General features: G+C 37.5%; 1 protein-coding gene across 3 annotated transcripts in view; it reads left to right on the forward strand.

Annotated features, from left to right (window-relative positions):
- The window catches only part of LOC6044086 (SEC14 domain and spectrin repeat-containing protein 1-B), a 66,612-nt gene extending 41,847 nt beyond the window's left edge, over window positions 1–24,765 (forward strand). For all 3 annotated transcript variants that reach the window (XM_038258768.1, XM_038258769.1, XM_038258770.1), the window contains 5 exons: window positions 7,592–7,772; window positions 15,698–16,336; window positions 19,692–20,451; window positions 23,378–23,594; window positions 23,667–24,765. In XM_038258768.1, coding sequence (XP_038114696.1) covers window positions 7,592–7,772; window positions 15,698–16,336; window positions 19,692–20,451; window positions 23,378–23,594; window positions 23,667–24,425 — 2,556 coding nt within the window. In that variant the 3' untranslated portion in view covers window positions 24,426–24,765. The remainder of the gene's footprint in view (window positions 1–7,591; window positions 7,773–15,697; window positions 16,337–19,691; window positions 20,452–23,377; window positions 23,595–23,666) is intronic.
- Window positions 24,766–26,590: the final 1,825 nt, after the last annotated feature.

Genomic DNA, 26,590 nt, shown 5'->3' on the forward strand with positions numbered 1-26,590 from the left:
AGTTATATTGTATGTCTTTTCCGAAAAAAAGGTACACGAAAAAACAATTTCCCGTTTTTTTAGTTGACGTTTAATCACTTAAAGTTGATCCCCAAAATACGTATTTTTTATTTTTATTTTCAAGATGTTTGATAATTTTCAAGGAACTAAAAAGGTTTATTATGCTTCAGAAGTTAACAAAATGACCAAAATTATTTTTTAGGTGCACTTATTTCCAAATTTTTGATCATTGTAAGATGGCATTTTTCGAAAAAGTTCAGTATTTTTCAATTTAAAAATATTTTATGAGCACCCATCATAAAAAAATATTCTCTGAAAGCTGAAAAAATAAAAAAAGACCTCTTTTTTCAAATTGCGCTATTTTGGTAACTATTGGTTTGATTTTCAATGTTTGAATATATTCTCTGTTCTTTTGAATACAAATAGTTACGAGTTTTTTTTTTCGAGTACCTAATTTTAAAAAGCTAGCCCATCTCTAGAAAATTTCCAAGTGTTTTTAGCAAATTCAAATTAGATTTTATAGTTTTGAGTTTATGTTAATTCAAAAAAAAACAAAATATGGCATAATTTTTTTTTGATTTGTAAATTAAATCATAAGTTTTCGCAACACCGAAAGTTGAAAATTAGGCTTATTAGATGACACCGAGAAAAACTACATTTTCACTAAATTTAAACTTCAATATGGTTTATCTTAACGAAAAGCAGTCCGATCAACAAAGTCACATAAAGAAAATTGTAGGAAATTGGCTCAGATTTTCAAAAAAAAAAAATACCTTAAAATGCCCATGTTTTGAAAACGGTGCACTTTATCATAAAATGTGTATTTTTCGATTCAAATTTTTCGATTGCAATAGACCAGTTCTCTCAGATTTCGGTCATTCGATTTTGTTTGTATTTTTTAATCCGACTGAAACTTTTTTGGTGCCTTCGGTATGCCCAAAGAAGCCATTTTGCATCATTAGTTTGTCCATATAATTTTCCATACAAATTTGGCAGCTGGCCATACAAAAATGTTGTATGAAAATTCAAAAATCTGTATCTTTCGAAGGAATTTTTCGATCAATTTGGTGTCTTCGGCAAAGTTGTAGGTATGGATATGGACTACACAAAAAAATGACACACGGTAAAAAAAATTTGGTGATTTTTTATTTAACTTTTTCTCACTAAGAAGACGTTAGAAAAAGATGGGTTGTTTGGCTGAGACTTGGAAAACATCAATTTTCATGTTTTTAAACCTTTGCATGGCAATATCTCAGCAACTGAGGGTCGTATCAACAAAGTTCAAAAAAGCAAAATATAGATAATTTTCTCAGCCTTTCAAAAATATTTTTTTCAAAAGTGGGCAAACATGTGCACTGATTGAAAAAAATGAAAAATTGCGGCTATTTTCAAAAAAGTCACCTAAAACTGGCTTAAACTTGAAAACGGTGCACTTTATCTAAATTTCACTAAAGTACTTTTTGATTGAAAACTTGATTTTACATCGAAAAATGAAGTTGAAAAATTTTTGCGACCAATATTTCGATTTTTTGAAAAAATCTGTATTGATTAATCAATTTATAACTCGGTCAAAGATTTTTTGCACAACCTGGAAATTTCTGAAAAGTTTGCATTTGATGTCCTCTAAAACATATATAAAAAAAAATAATAGTGTTTTGTTTTTGCAGATCAAGTTTCAGTAAGAAAAAGTTAAATAAAAAATCACCAAATTTTTTTACCGTGTATCATTTTTTTCAGTGTAGTCCGTATCCATACCTTCAATTTTGCTGAAGACACCAAATTGATCAAAAAATTCCTTCAAAAGATACAGATTTTTGAATTTTCATACATCGTTTTTGTATGGACAGCGGCCAAATTTGTATGGAAAATTATATGGACAAACTTATGATGCAAAATAGCTTCTTAGAGCATACCGAAGGCACCAAAATTAAATGGAAGGCACGAAATGATCTTTGAACCATTTTGTAAAATATGTGAAATAAAAAAATGTATTGATATAAAATGTCATATAATTCCTTACAATTTATACAAGAAAAATGTATGTTTTTGCTGAGCTTGAAGTCGATTCAACTGGCAACTGAAAAATTTATAAAATGTTAAACAGAACAATACTGAAAATTGGCTTTGTTAGATCACATTAATTTAAATAAAATTATTAATTAAATACCGTTGAACAAGGTTTATAATTGTGGCATTTTTAAATTTTTATGATTTTTAACTTGTTTGGATTTTTTTTTAATTTAAATAACTTTTCACTCTGCAAATCAATTTTATAATACTAATTTTTTTATTAGAATAATATTGATCAATGACGGAAAAAAGTTTAAATTTTCAGCTTTTTTTCCAAATGACTATCAAAAGTGCTCAAGACATGATTATAGTTCAGGATTTTAAAATTATGAATTTGTTCCTGTTTTATTTCTTGTTTCTACTGCCCAACATAACTCAATTTTGTTTTCAATTATCTCACCGCCATTCAAACAACCTGTCCTGGCGGCTTCCACTTCCTTTGTGCATTAATCTCATTTAATCGATAAAAAAGAAACAACACAACCGACAAGGAAAAACGAGCTTTCCACCTTAACAAGTACAACACTTGGCGGAATTCAATTTCCTCCGGTCTTCGAGTTACAAAGTGGCGTTTGATGTCCGTCCGACAGCCGATCCGGAAAGAAAGTATGTATTGCATACGTTCAAGAATGTTGGGTTTTTAGGTTGCGACAATTTGGTTGAAATTTGTGTTGAAGTCATTTTATATTATCTTTGTATAAATTAGACACTGTTATTTTTGAATATTGCTTCTAGAATGCTTTAAAGTTTATTTATGCAAATTTTACCTATTAACCACCACCTTGGCAGGCGGAAACCTTAGCTATGCTGCCTGAGCTATGCGCCAAGATACGAGGACTCCCGCAGCATCAATGCACTCAACACTCTCTGTCAGGGGGCCTGCCGTCAGACAATCTTGAAGCGCGTAAAGTGAAAATGCAATAAATCTTGTGTGGCTGCCCCTGCCCCTTCGGGAAGGGGGGGGGGGGGGGGTTCCAATGCATTTAGGCCGGTAACCGGACAGAAAAACGGACAATGACTTTCAGGTTTCTCGGGTTACTGCGCTTTCGGGATGCAGATCTGCTGGGGTGCAGTAGCCATGGCCAACCCCGACTCTCTGGAACCCTTTTGCATGTTGACTTTTTGTTGAAGTATGCCCTGAACACGGATTCGAGTCTGACTCTTGGCGTTTTTGCCATTTTTGCATCTCAGCGTTGACAATCTACAACAGTGACAGTTGACGTTTGCTTTGACAGCTCACTTGAACCAGATTTGCATGGCTCAATCATAACCTCAAAGCAAAATGTCAAACGAACCAGAACGAACCACTTTGTGAACGGTAAAGGTTTCCATTTCACAGCTTCCTGCGAGGTGGTACAGTCAAACCTCTTTTTACGCGACCTCCTTTTGCGCGAAATTTTTTTTACGCGGTTTTTTTTACGCGAAGAATTCAAAATAACGCGAACTCAATTTACGCGAAAAATTCAAAATAACGCGGTCCGATTTTAAACTGTCGGAAGTCCCAACCATTATGGTCATATCTTCCTGTTCAACGGGACCACAATCAGGATTTTTACCATCAGTAGCTTCGGTGACCTACTGATACTCTGCATCATATTGGGATGTTCTGGACAACTAAGAACATCTTGAAGTCATGATTAGAATATCTATCTGTTCAACGGGTGTTTGTACCGGTGTATTCACCATCGATATAGCTTCAGGTAGCTTCAGTGAGCCACGATGGACTCTCTGCGATCTGTTAGAATGTACGAGGTCATCCAGGAACTCCCGGAAGTCATGGCCTGGATATCTACCTGATCAACGGGAGTCTATATGGCTATATTAACCATCGGTATAGCTTCAGGTAGCTTCAGTGGACCACGATAGACACTCTGCGGCATGTTGGATTGTTTTGGGTCATCCAGGAACTCCCGGAAGTCATGGCCTGGATATCTACCTGATCAACGGGGGTCTGTATGGCTATATTAACCATCGGTATAGCTTCAGATAGCTTCAGTGGACCACGATGGACATCCTGTGGCATGTTGGATTGTTTTGGGTCATCCAAGAACTCCCGGAAGTTATGGCCTGGATATCTACCTGATCAACGGGGGTCTATATGACTATATAATCCATCGGTATAGCTTCAGGTAGCTTCAGTGGACCACGATGGACATCCTGTGGCATGTTGGATTGTTTTGGGTCATCCAAAAACTCCCGGAAGTTATGGCCTGGATATCTACCTGATCAACGGGGGTCTATATGACTATATAATCCATCGGTATAGCTTCAGGTAGCTTCAGTGGACCACGATGGACATCCTGTGGCATGTTGGATTGTTTTGGGTCATCCAAAAACTCCCGGAAGTTATGGCCTGGATATCTACCTGATCAACGGGGGTCTATATGACTATATAATCCATTGGTATAGCTTCAGGTAGCTTCAATGGACCACGATGGACATTCTGTGGCATGTTGGATTGTTTTGGGTCATCCAGGAACTCCCGGAAGTCATGGCCAGGATATCTACCTGATCAACGGGAGTCTATATGACTATATAATCCATCGGTATAGCTTCAGGTAGCTTCAGTGGACCACGATGGACATTCTGTGTCATGTTGGATTGTTTTGGGTCATCCAGGAACTCCCGGAAGACATGGCCAGGATATCTACCGGATCAACGGGGGTCTATATGGGTGAATTAACCATCGGTATAGCTTCAGATAGCTTCAGTGGACCACGATGGACATCCTGTGGCATGTTGGATTGTTTTGGGTCATCCAAAAACTCCCGGAAGTTATGGCCTGGATATCTACCTGATCAACGGGGGTCTATATGACTATATAATCCATTGGTATAGCTTCAGGTAGCTTCAATGGACCACGATGGACATTCTGTGGCATGTTGGATTGTTTTGGGTCATCCAGGAACTCCCGGAAGTCATGGCCAGGATATCTACCTGATCAACGGGAGTCTATATGACTATATAATCCATCGGTATAGCTTCAGGTAGCTTCAGTGGACCACGATGGACATTCTGTGTCATGTTGGATTGTTTTGGGTCATCCAGGAACTCCCGGAAGACATGGCCAGGATATCTACCGGATCAACGGGGGTCTATATGGGTGAATTAACCATCGGTATAGCTTCAGATAGCTTCAGTGGACCACGATGGACATCCTGTGGCATGTTGGATTGTTTTGGGTCATCCAAAAACTCCCGGAAGTTATGGCCTGGATATCTACCTGATCAACGGGGGTCTATATGACTATATAATCCATCGGTATATCTTCAGGTAGCTTCAGTGGACCACGATGGACATTCTGTGGCATGTTGGATTGTTTTGGGTCATCCAGGAACTCCCGGAAGTCATGGCCAGGATATCTACCGGATCAACGGGGGTCTATATGGGTAAATTAACCATCGGTATTGCTTCAGATAGCTTCAGTGGACCACGATGGACACTCTGCGGCATGTTGGATTGTTTTGAGACATCCAGGAACTCGTCCTCAAATGCGAATGCTAATTCTAATGGGACATTTATGCGTTGATCAGGAAAATATCCAGGCCAGGACTTCCGGGAGTTCCTGGATGACACAAAACAATCCAACATGGCACAGGACGTCCATCGTGGTCCACTGAAGATATCTGAAGCTATCTAAAGCTATACCGATGGTTAATATGGGCATACAGACCCCCGTTGAACAGGTAGATATCCTGGCCATGACTTCCGGGATTTCTGGATGACCCAAAACAATCCAACATGCCACAGAATGTCCATCGTGGTCCACTGAAGCTACCTGAAGCTATACCGATGGATAATATAGTCATATAGACCCCCGTTGATCAGGTAGATATCCATGCCATAACTTCCAGGAGTTCTTGGATAACCCAAAACAATCCAACATGCCATAGGATTTCCATCGTGGTCCACTGAAGCTACCTGAAGCTATACCGATGAATAATATAGTCATATAGACCCCCGTTGATCAGGTAGATATCCTGGCCATGACTTCCGGGAGTTCCTGGATGACCCAAAACAATCCAACATGCCACAGGATGTCCATTGTGGTCCACTGAAGCTACCTGAAGATATACCGATGAATAATATAGTCACATAGACCCCCGTTGATCAGGTAGATATCCTGGCCATGACTTCCGGGAGTTCCTGGATGACCCAAAACAATCCAACATGCCACAGAATGTCCATTGTGGTCCATTGAAGCTACCTGAAGATATACCGATGAATAATATAGTCACATAGACCCCCGTTGATCAGGTAGATATACTGGCCATGACTTCCGGGAGTTCCTGGATGACCCAAAACAATCCAACATGCCACAGAATGTCCATTGTGGTCGACTGAAGCTACCTGAAGCTATACCGCTGGTTAATATGACCATACACACCCCCGTTGAACAGGTAGATATCCTGGCCATGACTTCCGGGAGTTCCTGGATGACCCAAAACAATCCAACATGCCACAGGATGTCCATCGTGGTCCACTGAATCTATCTGAAGCTATACCGATGGTTAATTCACACATATAGACCCCCGTTGATCAGGTAGATATCCTGGTCATGACTTCCGGGAGTTCCTGGATGACCCAAAACAATCCAACATGCCACAGAATGTCCATTGTGGTCCACTGAAGCAACCTGAAGATATACCGATGAATAATATAGTCACATAGACTCCCGTTGATCAGGTAGATATCCTGGTCATAACTTCCGGGAGTTCCTAGATGACCCAAAACAATACAACATGCCACAGGATGTCCATCGTGGTCCACTGAAGCTACCTGAAGCTATACCGATGGTTAATTCACCCATATAGACCCCCGTTGATCAGGTAGATATCCATGCCATAACTTCCGGGAGTTCTTGGATGACCTAGTACATTCTAACAGATCACAAGGTAACCATCGTAGGTCACGGAAGCTACCTGCAATTATTACGATGGTGGATACACTGATACAGACCCTTGTTGAACAGATAGATAATCAGTTCATTATTTCCGGAAGTTCTTGGATAACCCAGAACCTGCTGTAGAATATACAGCGTAGGTCACTGAATCTATTTTGAATAACCTGGAATTACATTATTATTAATAAAAATATATAATACTTTATAAAACTAAAAAATACTGAAAACTCTTTATACGCGAGCAATTCAAAATAGCGCGAACTCTTTTTACGCGAAAAATTCAAAATAGCGCGAACTTTTTTTACGCGATTTTTTTTTTACGCGAGAACCAAATTTCGCGTAAAAAGAGGTTTGACTGTATTATGCGTCCCACAAAATTTGATCTCGTCATCGCGGCGCGTTTTGTTATCAAAACCCGAACCGGACTCGGTTCGATGAACTCGTTTTCGACTTATTCGCCTCTTTCATCCTTTCTCTGTCCTCTTTGTTGACTATTCTCGCGATGTTGTCTCTTTTTTTGACAACTTGTTGTCACACCAGTCCGCCGCCAAGGGTTTCTTCTTGATTCCTTTTCTTATATTTTCTTTAACATCTCCTTCTCTCCTTCTTTTTTTGCAGCGCATTGAGGAATTTCGAAAATCCTACGATAAAGCGATCGCTGACCTAGAAAACCTGCAGCAGGCCCTGCCCGACCCGTGCCGGCCGGTGGCCAGGGCGAGCGAATCGGAAGCGTCGCTCAAGTCCTGCCGGGCGCTCAACCAGGACGTCCAGAAGCAGCTCGCGCAGGTTTTGGACGGGGGTGAGTACTGGTCCGGTTGTCTGTGGGGTTTTTGACAGCGGAGGACAACTTTTGTAGTTGTTTATTGTTGAGGTTGTTGGCGAAACTACTTTCGATGACTTTCTTTATTTTTTCGCGCTTGCTGACTTTGTCTGCTGATGGTTAAGGGGTGGAGGGATTGGAAAAAAATGTGCTGCATATGGTGATGATGTTTCCTTTTATGAATTTATTGACGAGCGACAGTTTTGGGCATGTTTATTTAAAAATCGCCGTGACCTGGTGTGAGACGCATTGATTTTATGGCATTCGATTGTAGAAATGTCTGCTCCAAGGTGACGAGTATTGAAAATGAAGTGATTAACGTATTTTACGTTGTATTTTTCATGAAAATGATTATATCTTTAAATACATAACAACATATTTTTTTAAAACAACAACACTTTCATTAAAATTAATAATCAAAAAAACACAATTTTAGCTAGTGTTCAATTTTGTTAAAGATTTATGAGTAACTTTAAATAACTTTTATCATTTCTACAAATATCGACGCTGATTTTAAAAAGCACCATGCCTTATGCAAAGGCAATGTACATGACGCTTTTTGAAAAGTTAGTGGTGCTTAAAAATGTGAATCAAAATTATTTGTTTTTAAAATGAATCTGACCTGCACGGAACTGGTGTTGGAACAAACGCAAAAAAAATGCTGAAGTGCTTATAAAGTGACATTTATAAATTTTAAATATACGATCATAACAAAACACGGTGTGGCGAAAAGAAAATATTATAAATCGAAATGACCCTAAGAAGATTTACACGTAAAAAGTTGTGTTTCACCTACCTGATTAAGAATATGTAAGATTAAAAATACTCTATCCGTAAAAATGCGTTTTTCAAAAAAAAAAAAAGTTTTTTTCATTCTAATGGAGACCTCTAGTACTATATAAAAATTTAAAAAAATAATTTATAACTCCTTTTAAAGTTTATAGTTATTTAAAGTATAAGTACCACGCTCCTCCTCCAATTGTTTTTAAATGGGAAAACATTTAGCAATTTTCACCGATAGAAAATTTTGAATCGTAGGGGAGAGTGGGGAGACATGATCCCCTTTTTTTGTATCGCACATAACTTTGTCAATTTCTCACAAAACTATGATCTTTTTGCATGAATTGAAAGCTTAAACATTCAACTATGTTTGGCTGATAAGGGTATTTCATCAGATAAACTCTTTTTTTTATTTATTTATTTTTTTTTTTTTATTTTTTTTATTTTTTTTTTTATTTTTTTAACTCTTCGAATCATGCCAAGCGTTTTAAAAAAATATTTTAAACCGGCATTTTTTAAATGTTGGGGGAAATTTGATCCCCCTGTCAACATTTTAAAGAAATCTTAAGCAAAATGTTTCTTATTCATCCAAACTTTTAAATTTCTATAAGTTACAGCAATTTCAGATTAAACCTGTACGTTTGTGTTCAAAATATAACAAGTTTAGCATGCAAAATATTTAAAAACTTAAAATTTTCTTTTTTAGACCAAAATTGAGCATGTTTACAAAAGCTGGTAATGGTTAAAACTGCAGTAAGTTATGTACAAATATACTAAAGGAAACTATGTACGAAAACCCAGCCCAATTATTTAATCTTGAGGCTGATTCCAGCGACTGTAAAAATGCAGGGATCAAGAATCCCTAAACGCACTTTTTTAAACAATTGATTGTAAAAATAGTATGACGATAAATTTAACGTCAAATGCGTAAGGGTTTTGGAGTTGACATGTTTATTAAACAATTCATGTATAAAAAATATGTTTTTGAATAATTTTTGAGTGTTTTCTATACTTATCAAAACAAAGAAAAAAGATCTCTTGGAAGTTTTTTGCAGCACTTCTTAGAAAAATGTGTGTAACTTAATCTAAACATTTTTTTTTCATTTTTTTCTTTGTTTTCTACAATGAGTTTTAGTCAATTTCGCACAATTTTCTAGAACAAAGCTAATTGTTTTACCCACATGCTGACGAGATACAGGCTTGGGATCAAGTCTCCCCGGGGATCAAGTCTCCCCACTCTCCCCTACATATTCTTAATCAGGAAGGTGGAACAAAAAATCTACTTGTAAATCTCCCATGGGTCAATTTGATTCATAATATTTTGCTTCCACCATACCGTGAAAATTCTTAACAAATACTGTATTTTCAGAAAATACTCAAAAAATTATGACATTTATGACAAAACGTTGAAAACAATATTTTTTGAAAATTTTAAAATTTTACGGAAAATACTCTGATGGAGTGAGGATTCATACTACATTTTGCGTCGTTTGCTACTTATGACACATGATGATTTTTTTAAATGCATTTCAAAATACTGTATTTTGTGAAAATCAAAGTACTTTACGTTTGAAACTCAACTATATTACCAATCCATACGAATTTCTCGATCATCGTCGAATGTTTTGTTATTTAAAAAAGAGCGTTATTTTGTGAAAAATATCTCTAATTTAATCTGATCTAATCTTATCAAATCCAATCCAATCTAATTTAATCTAATCGAATCCAATCCAATCTAATATAATCTAATCTAATATAACTTAACACACACGCAGCCAGTGATATTTTTTGAAAATGTACACTAAAAACTCTGATGAAGTGAGAATCATTTTAAAAATATTGCGTAATTTAATACTTTTAAGTATTTAAAAACATGGTTTTGTGACAAATACGTAATTTCCCATAAAACAAATTTTATGACTTTTCAACCTTTCAAAAATATGATATCTTGTGAAAATTACTGTTTTTTACACTGCACAGTGGTCCAGATCGCAAAATTAAGTGGAAAATGGATTTTCCGAAAAATGGTGACGTTTTGGAGCTTTGGTGTCTTCAGAAGAGTTGTTGCAACTGGAAAGGGGCAACTTTTGGTTTGGTTTAAAATTAGGGTGGTTCACGATTAGGGTGATTTTGAAAATCTAACTTTTCAGGGATATTTTTGGGAATTTTTTTGTCTTCTATAAAGTTGATAGGCTTGCCAATCCAAGCAACTTTGTCGAAGACACCAAAATTTTATCTCGTAATCTACGCCTTCTATGACCAAATTTATAAAAAGCATCTGAGCAAACCTTCAAAAATCAGTTTTTTGAACGTGGCAATTCAGGGTTAACTTTTAGAGAAAAGTGATATTCGGAGCACTTTTAGAGCTCTACAAAACAAACATTTTCATTTTTTGACATGTCAATTTGGACTTAAGGGTCAAAAGTTACAGCCATTTTAAGGTAAAAAAAGATGCAAATTTAAAACTTAAATATCTCAAAATGGCGCAAGCCAAATTTTAAGCACTAGGTTGCATTTGAAAGAAGAGATCTAGCACTACAAACGCTGAAAAAATCTCAGGGGTGTTTTTCTTTAAACTTGAGATATTTTCATTTGAAAAGTCTAATTTTCAAGGGAAAACCATATGGGACCACCTAACGAAATTCGAAAATTGTCCAAATATGTTTTTCCATGTAATTTTGCCCGCTGAATCTGAATCTGCCCTCAGAATTGAGCCAAAATGTCAACAAATCGATTTTTGGTCATATTTTGGGTTTAAATGATAATTTTACATGGAAACCCAAAATATGACCAAAATCGATTTGTTGACATTTTGGCTCAATTCTGAGGGCAGATTCAGATTCAGCGGGCAAAATTACATGGAAAAACATATATTTGGACGATTTTCGAATTTCGTTAGGTGGTCCCATATGGTTTTCCTTGAAAATTAGACTTTTCAAATGAAGATATCTCAAGTTTAAAGAAAAACACCCCTGAGATTTTTTCAGCGTTTGTAGTGCTAGATCTCTTCTTTCAAATGCAACCTAGTGCTTAAAATTTGGCTTGCGCCATTTTGAGATATTTAAGTTTTAAATTTGCATCTTTTTTACCTTAAAATGGCTGTAACTTTTGACCCTTAAGTCCAAATTGACATGTCAAAAAATGAAAATGTTTGTTTTGTAGAGTTCTAAAAGTGCTCCGAATATCACTTTTCTCTAAAAGTTAACCCTGAATTGCCACGTTCAAAAAACTGATTTTTGAAGGTTTGCTCAGATGCTTTTTATAAATTTGGTCATAGAAGGCGTAGATTACGAGAAAATTTTGGTGTCTTCGACAAAGTTGCTTGATTGGCAAGCCCATCAACTTTCTAGAAGACAAAAAATTCCCAAAATATTCCTGAAAAGTTAGATTTTCAAAATCACCCTAATCGTGAACCACCCTAATTTTGAACCAAACCAAAAGTTGCCCCTTTCCATTTGCAACAACTCTTCTGAAGACACCAAAGCTCCAAAACGTCACCATTTTTCGGAAAATCCATTTTCCACTTAATTTTGCGATCTGGACCACTGTGCACTGTAAACTTTAATGTAACGAGAATAATACCAAAATTACGTGTTTCTTAATACCCATTTTTAAGTTTTTCAATCCGTACAAAGTTTTGCATCATTTTATACTTATATTACAAATTACAAAAAAAAATATGAAAAACTGTATTGGGACATTAAACAAAAAACTATGCTGTTTAAAAATTTAATTTAAAATAAATTTCGTGCCGTTTGCTACCCATATGAAACCCAAATTATCAAAAGAAATTATGTTTTCAAATATTCTTGTTTTTACAAATTTAACTCTAAATGTAGTTAGAATTCATACAGCATTTTGCGTCATTGTCACAAAATATGATTTTTTTTGGTTAGATTCGGAGTATTGTAAAAATTTAAATATTTTTAATAAAAAACTCAACTGTAATGATAATCTATTCGAAATTTTGCGTTCCATCGTGCAACTAATAAAACTTTGATTATTTAAAAAAATGCAACATTTTGTGAAAATCTGATGAAGTGAGAATCTATATTGCGTCATTGACACCCATATTTCAATTTATTGAATTTTTAATAATAGAAAACAATACGCCATTTTGGAATTTTTTTTTTCACATTTTTTAACTTTTGGCGAACGATTAGTTAACAGCAATAATTGCTTTTACCATTTGAGGCCTGATGGGTCAAATATGACCCAAAAATCTAAATTTCCAAAACTACCCTATAATTTTCGTATGGTCATAAGAATCATTTTCCCATCATTAACTAACAAAATATTAAAAAAAAGGTCAGGCCTCCAAAACTCTGTTATGCACTTTAAAAAAAATATTGTAACAACCGAATTGGATTGAAAAAAGATATCTTAGGAAGATTGGGCGAAAAACGAAATTTCAGAAAAAAAATATAGGGGAAATAAACCCATTTTAAGCCTAATAAGCGGTCTTGTTTGAATGATGCTGGATAATCTGGAGTGTTCCTTGAAATTCAGTAAAACCAAGTACACCAACGAGTAGAGCAACTTTTTGTGAACATTTCTGTTTATTTTCACTTTTATTAAAAGTTATGCTATTCCTTTTACAAGCATTTAAAAAAAATATTTCAAAAGTGCATTCTAATCAGTCGAGTGCATTAGGCCACGCACATTTTTGGATTTTCAGCTTAGTTCTTTTTTTCTTCCAACGCTCGTTTGGGTCTGCTTCGTGCTGCCAAAATTGATGAAATTTTGAGCGAACACTCACGAAAAGTAGCATTTATAGAGAAAGTTTCCTGGCAACACCACAAGCGATGCTGGTGGTGTTGGTGGCCACCCTTTGTTCTTTATTTGCCTTCGCTTCACGCTCGGGTTTCTTCAGCCTTCGATTAGAATGGATGGTCAAAATTGAAACGTCAAAAGACTTAGCGCGTTTGTTTTTTTGTTGGCGCTTGCTAATTATTTACATGTTTCGGGATTATTTTTCAAGTGAGTGACTAAGTAACGGTCAAAAAAACATGTTGCCGGTAGTTGGAAGCAATTTTATATCTTAAGCGCTTTGAAATCGTTAGCGCAAGTGAAAATACATTGATGGCGACATTCGTTAAGCAGTTAACCCCTGATCTTGCGTGTGGATGTGTGTGCCACCAAAATGATGAGAAATGGTCTCGCAAAATAGAAATTATGATCAAAAGTGCATTAAATTTGATCTTTTTGGCCAGTAAGTGGCATACATTTGCGTGCTTACTCGAGGCGGTGCTGTTGCTGGTAAGTTTACAGCCTAAATAGTATTTTTGGAGCTTTAATCGAGCATCAAACTCTCCATATGACGAAGATAGATGTTTGATTAGAAAGGGTATATTTCCCCTATATTTTTGGAATACTGTACATCGAAAATTTACTAAAATTCCTAAGAATTTGGAATAAACACAAACATGTAAAAAAGGATTCTAAACGCAAGGGAATGCAATTTGATTTTCTTTTTGATTTCAGCTGGTTGTACATATATTTACTTTGAAATTAATAATGAAGTATTTAAAAAAAAAAGTCATGCCCCCGGTTTTGGAGGGGAAGGAAAACTGAAAATAATTTACAACAGCCTTATTTGAAAACGAAATGCTTCCATGAAAACATATTTTCGAAATATCAAGCAAACTTTCTAAAATATTTTTCGACTTTGTTGATCGAGCAAATGGTTGATTCGATACGGTGTCCAAATGAATAAATTCAGTCAAATGTCCCAAACAGTAAACCACATTTCCCATGTTAGTTAACTGAAACATAAACACAATTTCCACTCTTAATTTATTACCAAAAAACAACCTTACCTTCCGTTTTTAATCAAATTCGCACCCGTTTTACAATTGTCTCTCTGTGGCGAATGATTTACCTCTCGCGGGGTCTCTCGCGCTTGACCCAAATATAACCCCGCGTGACTGACTGACCGTTCACTTGCAAAAGTCATAAAAATATTTAAAACCCATTCGGTTGACTGTTTTGCAAGGGGGAATGTTTTTGTGCGTTTATGGTATGGCTTCACGGAAAACACAGACAAACAGACAATCAAGCCAAGTGACACCTCAAGATCTTCCAAGATGGCGCCAAGTGACAGTTGGTCGCCATTTTTGGTTTTCGCAATCAAGGGGGGCTGATTTACGGTTCAGGGTCACAGCCGGAGATTACGAGGTGTGTAAAAGCGGCTTAGTGTTTCATGGGAAACATTTTTCAAAATGACACTTGCCGCAAGATTGTGTCCAATCCTAAATTTCCTGCTAATTTGAGTTATGGTGGCTTTAAGTGCACCTAAATAAGCGCCCAAGAGCAGCACGTTTTGGTTGAGACGTGCAACACGAATTGCGGTGGAGACTTCGAGTCTCGAGACCGAAACCATAAACTGTTATTATACTCTGTTGCAGTCTTGCTGCAGGTGTCATCCCTTAAGCACAACAATCTGACAGGTGAGCTTCGCTTGCATAACGATCCAAATAATTGCTAGTTTCGAGTCACGTGGCCACATTCCACCAGCTGGCGTTGGAAGAAAAGGTGTTGCATAAATTAGGGCGTGTTTATCGTCAAAATCAAATAACGGTTATTTCTGGCCAATTTTTAACGATTTCATCTCGCAAACATTAAAAGAACTGGCACGATTTAGTCACGGACCCCTTAAGGCTCCCCCCGACGAACCGAACCCCTCGATGTGTGACAACTGGTTGACGATTGATTGCTTCCTGCGCTGGCCGCCACGCGGCAGCACCGGTTTAATGGCCGTGTGGTTTTTGCGGTCAGCTACCGGTCTACAAAGCCAAACAAGATAGCGAAAGAATCTTGACCGACGACGACGACGGTGCCATCGACGATGATGGTGAACTAATTGAGCCACACGACGACGCTTCTGAAGGCAGTGGTGACGGCGGACGGAACAGGTTTCCGTCGTTCCAATTAACGGTAATCAGAGCGCTAAGCGACTTGATCCATTTCTGATGCAAATTGGTTCGGAATAGTTATGTAAGATGTCGCTGACGTTGGAAATCCCTAATTTATTGAACTGTCTTTATCGGAATTTGTCAGCAGTGTTTAGAAATTGAGAACTTCATTGATTAGACCTAGCTAACAATGTAATTTTTCCTCCACAGGCAACAAGCTAATCTCGCACATCGGCGACCTTCAAAGTACAAAGCCGCTCATCACGCAGGATCTGCTGGACAGCCGCGAACAGGTCAAACACATGCTCAACACGATCGAAAAGCGGCAATCCACCATCAACGGTGCCCTGCTCGAGCTGGAGCGCCAGGTCGAAGAGCTTCGCGAGCTGGCAACCCTGGAGGAGGGCGTCTCGTACGTCACCAGCTGGATCCTGACGACCGCGGAAACCATGCTGAACGCCCAGCTCAAGGTCGGCTACGACGTGACCACGGCCGACAAGCTGCGCCTCGAGCACGAGATCCTGGAGCTGCAGTGCTGGAAGACGTACGGCTTCTACGCGGAGCTGATCTACAAGATCGACAACTTTCCAAAGATGAAGGACTCGGCGGCGTACCAGGACGTGACGTCGCAGCGCGAGTGGATGGACTTTGTGTGCCGGAGCTTTGCGCAGCGGCTCGAGCGGCGGCGGAACGTGCTGATCACGTCGGTGCGGTTCTACCGGCTGGTGGCGGAGTACTTTGACCGGACGAGCGAGGTGTTCCAGTCGCTGATTATGGGCGACAAGGTGGACGATTTTGATCTGGCGAATGCGAAGCTGCAGAAGCTGAAGGATAGTCAACAAACTTTGGGTGAGTTGAAGACTAGAAGACCTGACATCAATAAGAAGACTAGAAGACTAGATGACCAGAAGACTTGAAGACCTGAAATCCTGAAGACCGGAAGACCAGAAGACTAGAATAACAGAAGACAAGAAAATCAGAATACTAGACAAAAAAGACAAAAAAGGCAAAAAAGACAAAAAAGACAAAAAAGACAAAAAAGACAAAAAAGACAAAAAAGACAAAAAAGACAAAAAAGATAAAAAAGACAAAAAAGACAAAAAAGACAAAAAAGACAAAAAAGACAAAAAAGACAAAAAAGACAAAAAGACAAAAAGACAAAAAAGACAAAAAGACAAAAAGACAAAAAGACAAAAAGACAAAAAGACAAAAAGACAAAAAGACAAAAAGACAAAAAGACAAAAAGACAAAAAGACAAAAAGACAAAAAGACAAAAAGACAAAAAGACAAAAAGACAAAAAGACAAAAAGACAAAAAGACAAAAAAAAAAAGACAAAAAGACAAAAAGACAAAAAGACAAAAAGACAAAAAGACAAAAAGACAAAAAGACAAAAAGACAAAAAACAAAAAGACAAAAAGACAAAAAGACAAAAAGACAAAAAGACAAAAAGACAAAAAGAAAAAAAAAAAGAAAAAGACAAAAAGACAAAAAGACAAAAAGACAAAAAGACAAAAAGATAAAAAGACAAAAAGACAAAAAAGACAAAAAAGACAAAAAAGACAAAAAGACAAAAAGACAAAAAAGACAAAAAAGACAAAAAAGACAAAAAAGACAAAAAAGACAAAAAAGACTAAAAAGACAAAAAAGACAAAAAAGACAAAAAAGACAAAAAAGACAAAAAAGACAAAAAAGACTAAAAAGACTAAAAAGACTAAAAAGACTAAAAAAACAAAATGATCGAAATAACCGAAATAACCGAAATGATCAAAATAACCAAAATTACCAAAATGACCAAAATGACCAAAATTACCAAAATTACCAAAATGACCAAAATGACCAACATGACCAAAATGACCAAAATGACCAAAATTACCGAAATTACCGAAATGACCAAAATTACCGAAATGACCGAAATGACCAAAATGACCGAAATGACCTAAATGACCTAAATGACCGAAATTACCAAAATTACCGAAATGGCCAAAATGACCAAAATGACCAAATGACCAAAATTGCCAAAACGACCAAAATGACCAAAATCACCAAAATTACTAAAATGACCGAAATCATCAAAATAACCAAAATTTGACCAAAATCATCAAAATGACCGAAATTACCGAAATGGCCAAAATGACCAAATGACCAAAATTACCAAAATTACCAAAACGACCAAAATCACCAAAATTACTAAAATGACCAAAATCATCAAAATGACCGAAATTACCGAAATGACCAAAATTACCGAAATGACCGAAATGACTAAAATGACCAAAATGACCTAAATGACCGAAATGACCAAAATTACCAAAATGACCAAAATTACCAAAATGACCAAAATTACCAAAATGACCAAAATTACCAAAATGACCAAAATTACCAAAATTACCAAAATGACTGAAATGACCAAAATTACCGAAACGACCAAAATTACCAAAATCACCAAAATTACTAAAATGACCAAAATCATCAAAATTACCGAAATTACCGAAATGACCAAAATTACCGAAATGACCGAAATTACCAAAATGACCTAAATGACCGAAATGACCGAAATGACCAAAATAATCAAAATGACCAAAATGACCAAAATGACCAAAATGACCAAAATGACCAAAATGACCAAAATGACCAAAATGTCCAAAATTACCAAAATGACCGAAACGACCGAATTGACCAAAATAACCAAAATGACCGAATTGACCAAAATGACCAAAATTACCAAAATTACCAAAATTACCAAAATTACCAAAATTACCAAAATTACCAAAATTACCAAAATTACCAAAATGACCGAATTGACCAAAATTACCAAAATTACCAAAATTACCAAAATTACCAAAATTACCAAAATTACCAAAATTACCAAAATTACCAAAATTACCAAAATGACCAAAATGACCAAAATGACCGAAATTACCGAAATGGCCAAAATGACCAAATGACCAAAATGACCAAAATTACCAAAACGACCAAAATCACCAAAATTACTAAAATGACCAAAATCATCAAAATGACCGAAATTACCGAAATGACCAAAATGACCAAAATGACCAAAATGACCAAAATGACCAAAATTACCAAAATTACCAAAATTACCAAAATTACCAAAATTACCAAAATTACCAAAATTACCAAAATTACCAAAATTACCAAAATTACCAAAATTACCAAAATTACCAAAATTACCAAAATTACCAAAATTACCAAAATTACCAAAATTACCAAAATTACCAAAATTACCAAAATTACCAAAATTACCAAAATTACCAAAATTACCAAAATGACCAAAATGCCAAAATGACCAAAATGACCAAAATGACCAAAATGACCAATATGACCAAAATGACCAAAATGACCAAAATCACCAAAATGACCAAAATGACCAAAATGACCAAAATGACCAAAATGACCAAAATGACCAAAATGACCAAAATGACCAAAAAGACAAAAAGACCAAAATCACCAAAATGACCAAAATGACCAAAATGACCAAAATGACCAAAATGACCAAAATGACAAAAAAGACAAAAAAGACCAAAATCACCAAAATGACCAAAATGACCAAAATGACCAAAATGACCGAAATGACCAAAATTACCGAAATGACCGAAATGACCGAAATGACCAAAATGACCAAAATGACCAAAATGACCAAAATGACCGAAATGACCGAAATGACCGAAATGACCAAAATGACCGAAATGACCAAAATGACCAAAATGACCAAAATGACCAAAATCACCAAAATCACCAAAATCACCAAAATCACCAAAATCACCAAAATGACCAAAATGACCAAATGACCAAAATAACCAAAATGAACAAAATGACCAAAACGACCAAAATGATCAAAACGATCAAAACGACCAAAATGACCGAAATGACCAAAATGACCTGAATGATCAAAATGACCAAAATGATCAAAACGACCAAAATGACCAAAACGGCCAAACGACCAAAATGACCTAAATGACCTAAATATCCAAAATGACCAAAATGACCAAAATTACCAAAATTACCAAAATGACCAAAATCACCAAAATGACCTAAATGACCTAAATGACCTAAATGACCAAAATTACCAAAATGACCAAAACGACCAAAACGACCATAATGACCAAAACGACCAAAATGACCAAAATGACCAAAATCTCCAAAATCACCAAAATGACGAAAAACCGTCTATCCTCCACCCCGTTCCAGACACTGTCGAGAAGGAGATCATCAAGGAGGGCGAAAAGCTGAGCGACATCCTGTCGATGCCGGTCAAGGACGCCGTGGGCCGCGAGGTGGACGTCGACTACAGCGAGGACATTGCCAACGTGCGGGACATCCTGGACGCGACCATCTCGCGGTCGCACATCTTCGTCGAGAGTGTCGAGCTGCAGAAGCTCACGCTGGACCAGATCACGCACATCTACAAGTACGAGACGGACGCGGAGACGGCGCTCCAGTGGATGGACGACCTGTACAAGGTGATGATCCGGTCGCACACGCACGTCGGAACGAACGTGTATGAGATCCAGGCACAAAAGGACGAACACCAGACGTTCCAGGAGACGGCGAAGGGAACGTACAACTACGGCTGTCAGCTGCTGAACGCATCGCTAGCACTGCGACAGTCCTGCAAGCTGGAAACCGATCGGAACATCGAGATGACCCGGCAGCTGCAGCTCACGTGGAAGCAGTTCCAAGCGGTCAGCCAGGAACAGATGACGCGACTTCGCGTTTCGGCCGTGTTCCACCGAAGTGTCGAGGAACACTGCACCAAGCTGTACGAGCTGAAGGAGAACGTGCTGCGAATCGGAGAGATCGAGGAAACCAACCGGCGGAAGGTGCGACTCCGCAAGTGTCTCGCCAGCCGGGAGCGGCTGCTGGTCGAGGTGGGGCGCATGGTCCGGTTGGGGAGACTGCTGAAAACGAGACTGAAGGAACCGTTCCTGCTGGACGATCGGGTTGAGACGTGAGTATAGGGAGAGTTCGAGTGAGAGCGAGAGATCTATTATTAAAACTTGACTTCGTGTGAGTTCTTCAAAACTCGTCGTAAAACACGACGGATCAATCAATTTGCACCTTTTGCCGTCGGCGAAGCAAAATAAACACAGGCTCGGGTACATTTCAAAGCACTTGACTTTGGACCAGTGGGATCACGTTTCGTCACACATCTTTGAATGACAAAATCTCACTTACATTAGTAAACAACTAGCTCAGTTAGTAGTTGTGATGCGTGCGTTCTCTCTCGTGAGTGGATTACACCTAGCATAGTTGATCCATGTATCTACTTAGAACTGGCCTGGCATGGTGGCGTCGCTGGCAACATGGCACACTGTGATTTATTAATAAACCATTAAAACAAAAAAAGATAGTCCCGTTTGGCGCGCAGACATGCCTAGTGGACCGCCGGTATGCTCGGTTGGGAAAGGCTTGATCGTTTGGGGTTTAGGGTAGGAGAAATTTATTTAAAATATTTTTTTATTTTTTGAGAAATACTTTGACAGTTAAAAATTACAATCCTCTGTAAAATGTTATAAAACACATAGAGGTAGAAAATATTTTTTCCACGTTGCTATTCTTTTTGCAATAATTTTTAAGGTCATTTAGAAATGTTTCTGGGTCATTCTCCGCCAACTCACACAGCAGTTTTCCCGACTCCTCTTCGGTTTGCGTGAAACTTTGTCGTAAGGGGTAAATTTATTACCTGATCACGAATCCGAGGCCCGGGCGATACGACCCCTTCAATGTTTGAACATGCGAGGACAATAGCTTAATGGACCTTTAAAAAAACTCAAGATTTTAAATTATTGTCAGTTGATTGTACGGCTTTTTAAAGTTCCTCGAAAAAATAATAATTTTGCCATTTAATTTTTTGATTTTTCATTGAAGGGGGCGCCATAAATTTTGAAACATATTTGTAATGGCCGTACATTGAACAGCAATTTACTTTATTTGAGAAAATTGTAATATTAAACGAATCACAAAATGTTGTTAAAAGTATTATCAATGTCAAATTAGAAATTTGAATAAAAATTTGAATGAAAATTTGAAATTTGAATGAAAATTTGAAGAAATAAAATCGGCCGACCTTATTCTCCTATTTAGATCTGTGGAACCGAAATTCATTTTTTTAATCCCAAAAAAGGCCAAATTGATTGACAGTAAAAATATGTCCATTATTAATAGTAGTTTTCTTTAAAAAAGAAGAAGTGGGGGAGTTTTACAATTTAGTTTTTGTTTTAACTCCTCGGATATAATACGGGTCAAAAGCATTTTTTTTTAATTTATTCAAAGTAATAAGTAAAAACATTCCTGATAAAAATATTCTTAATTATTTCACTTTGTTCAAAATTATTTGAATGGATTTATAATAAACTGGAATATCTAAATCATTTCTTGTATAAACTTATAGACAGACAAGAATTTTAGTCTCTGAGCAAATTTGATTTGCTTAAATTAGTCCAATTTGAAAAATTGAATAAGTTTTAATTTTTAGTTTTAGTTAAACTATTCATTCTTGTAATAACTGTCTGAAATGATAATATGTTTGTTTTCCATATACACTCAAACCCCGATGGTTTGACAACAACTGTTGTCAAACGAACGGGGTTACTTTTTAGTTTGACACCCCTTTTACACGAAGTTCACACACACTACCAAACGTTTGGTTTGATAATGTGCGTGAGCGCCGTGTAAAAAGTGACAGTTCATCACTTTTTAGTTTGACTTTGACCAACCAACGTCCCGCCCATGTGGATCAATCGGACCGCGCACTGGACCCACCATCCAAAGGTCGCCGGTTCGAATCCCGCGGCGGGCGCTCTAAAATTCTTTGTGTAAATATGGGTATTCGGCGCCGTCGCTCCGTGCCATACTTTCATACACTTAGGAGCCCAGGGCGTCGAAGTACTTGTAGATAAAAAGGAAGACACTAGTGATTGGTACTAGCAATGGTGGCCGACAGCTATAAAGGGACCATCCATAAACCACGTGGACAGTTAGGGGGTAAGGCGATTGTCCACGCTCCATATAAAAAGTTTTTTCTTGTATGGACAACTGTCCACGAGGGGGGGGGGGGTCGAGATTTCCAAAAAAGTGTCCACGTGATTTGTGGATGGTCCCAAAGTCAACTTCGTTTTTTGACCAACCAACGGGGTACAAATTAAAAAAGTGTCAAACGAAAAAGTGACCAACCACCGGGGGTTGAGTGTAGTGGTATTTCAAACATTAAACAAATCTTTCATTTAAGCCAATTTTACGTTCTCAGTTAAAAAATACTCACATTTTCCTCCCCTACTCAGAAGGCAGAATTTTATGTAATTTTCATCCGCAGAGAGCCAAACCAACTCGGCGAAACCCAGAAGAAGTTCAAGTTGCACATTGCGTCGCCGAGATTTCCAAGGCAGTCGCGTTTTGGACTCTGAATTTCGCACTCGCCGGGTTTAATTTTCCTCGGATTTGGAAAATTTCAACCACTGTTTTTTTTTGGGTTCATTTCGTCGCGTTTTTCGCAAATTTTTCGATTCTGTCCCAATTCTCAGTAGATGTTGTTGGAGAAAAAAAGGGAAAAGGAAAATTTTCCGGCTTTTCCTTGACCAGCTGAGCTATTTTGGAACGTGCGCGAGTTTTTCTCTGGTTGGAGCAATATTGTTGTGAAACTGTACACTCTGGTGATGATGAAGTTTGTTTAATTCTGTGGTGGGGACAGTTTGAAATACATCTCTGATTCGATTGTGAATGAGTTCCTTTGTATGCTGTGATCAAAAAGTGCACTTGAAAGGTCAACGACCACATGTTATAGATATCTCGCTCTCACTAGCTGCATAATTAGTGCTACTTAGTATAAGTTTAGTGTGTAACACTTTTCCGGTGAAAAATCTTACTCCAACCCTCAGAATGGCAAGTCCGGAGAACGTGCTGACCGAGTCGGACAATATAATGGCTAGTGAGGCGATCTCGGCCCGGCTGGCGGAGGTTTCCCGCATTGCCGAATCGCTGGACAGCGTCTTGCGGGACGTTCAGGGTGGCTTCGACGACGCTGACGATGACGAGGTGGCCGGAGTGGTCTCGGGAGGAGCGGATAGGAAGGATGGTTGCGGAAATCACAGTGATGTGAGTATTAACGAATAAGAATCCAAGAAGTATAGATGCCAACTGACTTTCTACTTTCTCCTCTGTTCATAGGACTGGAGCTCCAGCGTCAAGTCCACCGAGGACGAATCCTTTGTCACGGCGTCGGACTGCACGTGCACACCGGGTGCGTCCCGGTCGTCGTCGTATCACACGGCGTCCGAGTGCCGCGCCTCACCCTGGTGGGGCGGAGAATCCGCGACCGAACGCAGTTCGCTCGATGCCGACTCGTCCGAAGACGCCGATCCGGAGGCACTTCCATCGATCAAGCTGCTCTCCGGAGTCGTAATCACAGCTTCAACGGCGAACCTCTCATTTGACGAATCCGAGCACAGCTTCCTCACGCCGACCTCCAACAGTGAGCTGGCCGATTCCGACGCGGACCATCCGCCCCGGCTGCCACGACTCCGGTCGGACCAGTCAACCTCGCCGGTCATCAGTTCGGGCTCCAGCTCCGCGTTGAACTCGATCAACCGACGCGAGAATCTAACCCTCGCGTTGACCCCGGAAGAACTCGAACAGATCGAGAACGACATCCGGAACAACAACGTGAACCTGCTCGAGCTCCCCGCGTCATCCGCGGACACCAGCACCCCCATCAAGCACCACAGCTCGCCGACGGCCAGCGAGGACAGCGGCAACGTAAGTACCATCAGCAGTTGTCCGGCCGGCAAGCTGCTGGCAACACTGCCACAGTTTGAGGGAACGCCCGCCATGTTGGTGGTGAAAGAGGGCGCCGCCCAGGAGATTCGCGGGCTGACGTACTACTATCAGAACATTATCACCAAGCACACGGTCAAGAGTTGTCTGTGACGCGGTTCTGTGTCAAAACGGTGGTTTTGTTTGAAGTTTTTGGCGTCGTATTATTTATAGCTACGGGACGCGAAGTGTCGAACGGCAGTGTGGCAGGAATCTCAACAAATTGTTTATTGTGTTCTCTCAGTAAGTAGAAAAAAATATCGTTTTAAGCTTCTGTGTCGTGTTTAGGCAAATAAGTTTTAACTTTTTTCTTTACGTCTGATTACTAACAAATGTGTAATCTTACTTCAAAAGCATTACATTCCAGCAATAAAAAGATAGAAAAAATAAACTATCAAAATCAAACTAGTTTATAGCATTAGTAACTAGCATGAAAGTTTTAAGCTAAATGTTTGATAAAATAAAGAAACTGTTTTCGTTATCTAACCAACTTGTTTGTTTCGTGTTTGCCTGAGAACTCCATTAAAAACGCCCCCCAATAATTTAGTGCGAAGTCAATGAAAAACATTGCAGATTCTCTCGATTTCCAAATGCCACATGATACATTCGACAAATTTTCTGCACTTTTTCAACAAAAGAATCATAAATTCAAGTCAAACTCCTTTCAAATATCAGTCTTAAATAATTTTTTAAAACAATTTTTCAAAAATGTTTGTGATTGCAAATTCGATTTTATGCACAAATTCAAAGGTAAAACAAAGTTTAAGAAAGATTTTTATATTTTCCGCAAAAAAAACTGATTTTTCACTAGTTATTATTAATAATTTGATTTAATCAGGAATTTTTACAACAGAATAAGGCCGATGCAAATATTTAAAAAAGTTTTTGTCCCTCGGCCCTGGCCGAGGTCAAGGGGGGGGGGCAAAAAAATAAAAAAATATAAAAATTTAAATAACAAGCTATAGTCTTCACATTTAAATGAAAAAAGTGTTTTAAAATGCATTTTACACTAGTTCAGTTGTTTTGCAATCATTAGTTTTCAAAAAATCTAAGATCTGACAAAAACAAAAATTGTATCGAAAAAAAAGATTTTGCATCGAAAATTTTCAAAAAATCTTAAGATTTTTTAATAAACCCAAACATGCTAAAAATGATTTTAAACGCAGGAGAATGTATTTAAATTTGATTTCAGTTGGTTGCACTTGAATTTTCATTGAAATTTTGAAGTTTATTGTAAAAATATTTTTTTTGCCCCCTTATTTTTCGGGCCAACTTTGAAGGGGGGGGTGACAAAAACTTTTAAAAATATTTGTACCAGCCTAAGAAGCAAAGACAAAATTCTGAGCCTCAGAATATCATCACCAGAATATTAAACAAATTTAATGTGTCTGTTTTGTTTGTAATTATAATATAACCCAATAAAACAACAAATTACAAATATAATGTTCATTAGTTCAACAAATAGTATTTTGAAACGAACTTCAAATAAACTTAAATTAATTTAATGTATAATTTTTGTTCAACTTTGTGTTATGAAATTTCATTTGAATGAGGAGTTCACAAAAAAAAAAACAATTCCCGTAATCGTGAATTGTGTTCATGAATTTGAGAACCACGAAGAAAATTTATTCATGAGTATGGTGTGGCACTATAAATGTGAATATATTCCTTCGTGGTTCTCAAAATCATGAACTCAATTCACGGTAAGGGAAATAATGTTCTTTTCTGTTTTATATTATTTTCCGAAAAAATGTGCTTTTTGGAAAAAAATAATTTGCCTTTTTTTACTACAGTTTAAGAAAAATAAATCAGCAATCGAAGAGTACTAACACATTTTGATAAAGTATACCGTTTTTGAGATATGCCCAAAACAAGTTTAATTTTAAATAAAAATTTGCAGTTTTCGATGCTACATAGGCGTCATCCATAAAGTACGTACGCTCTTAGGGGGGGAGGGGGGTTACCGTAGGTGTGACAAGATGTGACGAAGGGGGGAGGGGGGGTTTGCGAGACTGTGACGTCACGCTAGGCTTTTTTAATATTGCATAATATTAATTCGAAATGTACACAATTAAATTAAATCCTTGTTTCTAAAATTGTTTGCTTACTATTATTTAGAAGTATCACATTATGAATTATTATATAGTCACTTTTTTTTTATTCAGCTGGAACTTCAATATTTTGCAAATACTTGCTCGATAAAAATAAATGGCTTGAAAGCAGGATGTTCATAAGAAAACTGCTATAAATGGTTTAAACTTATTAGATACAAAGCTGTG

This window comes from Culex quinquefasciatus, chromosome 3, assembly GCF_015732765.1.
Source record: "Culex quinquefasciatus strain JHB chromosome 3, VPISU_Cqui_1.0_pri_paternal, whole genome shotgun sequence".
Taxonomy (NCBI): domain Eukaryota; kingdom Metazoa; phylum Arthropoda; class Insecta; order Diptera; family Culicidae; genus Culex; species Culex quinquefasciatus.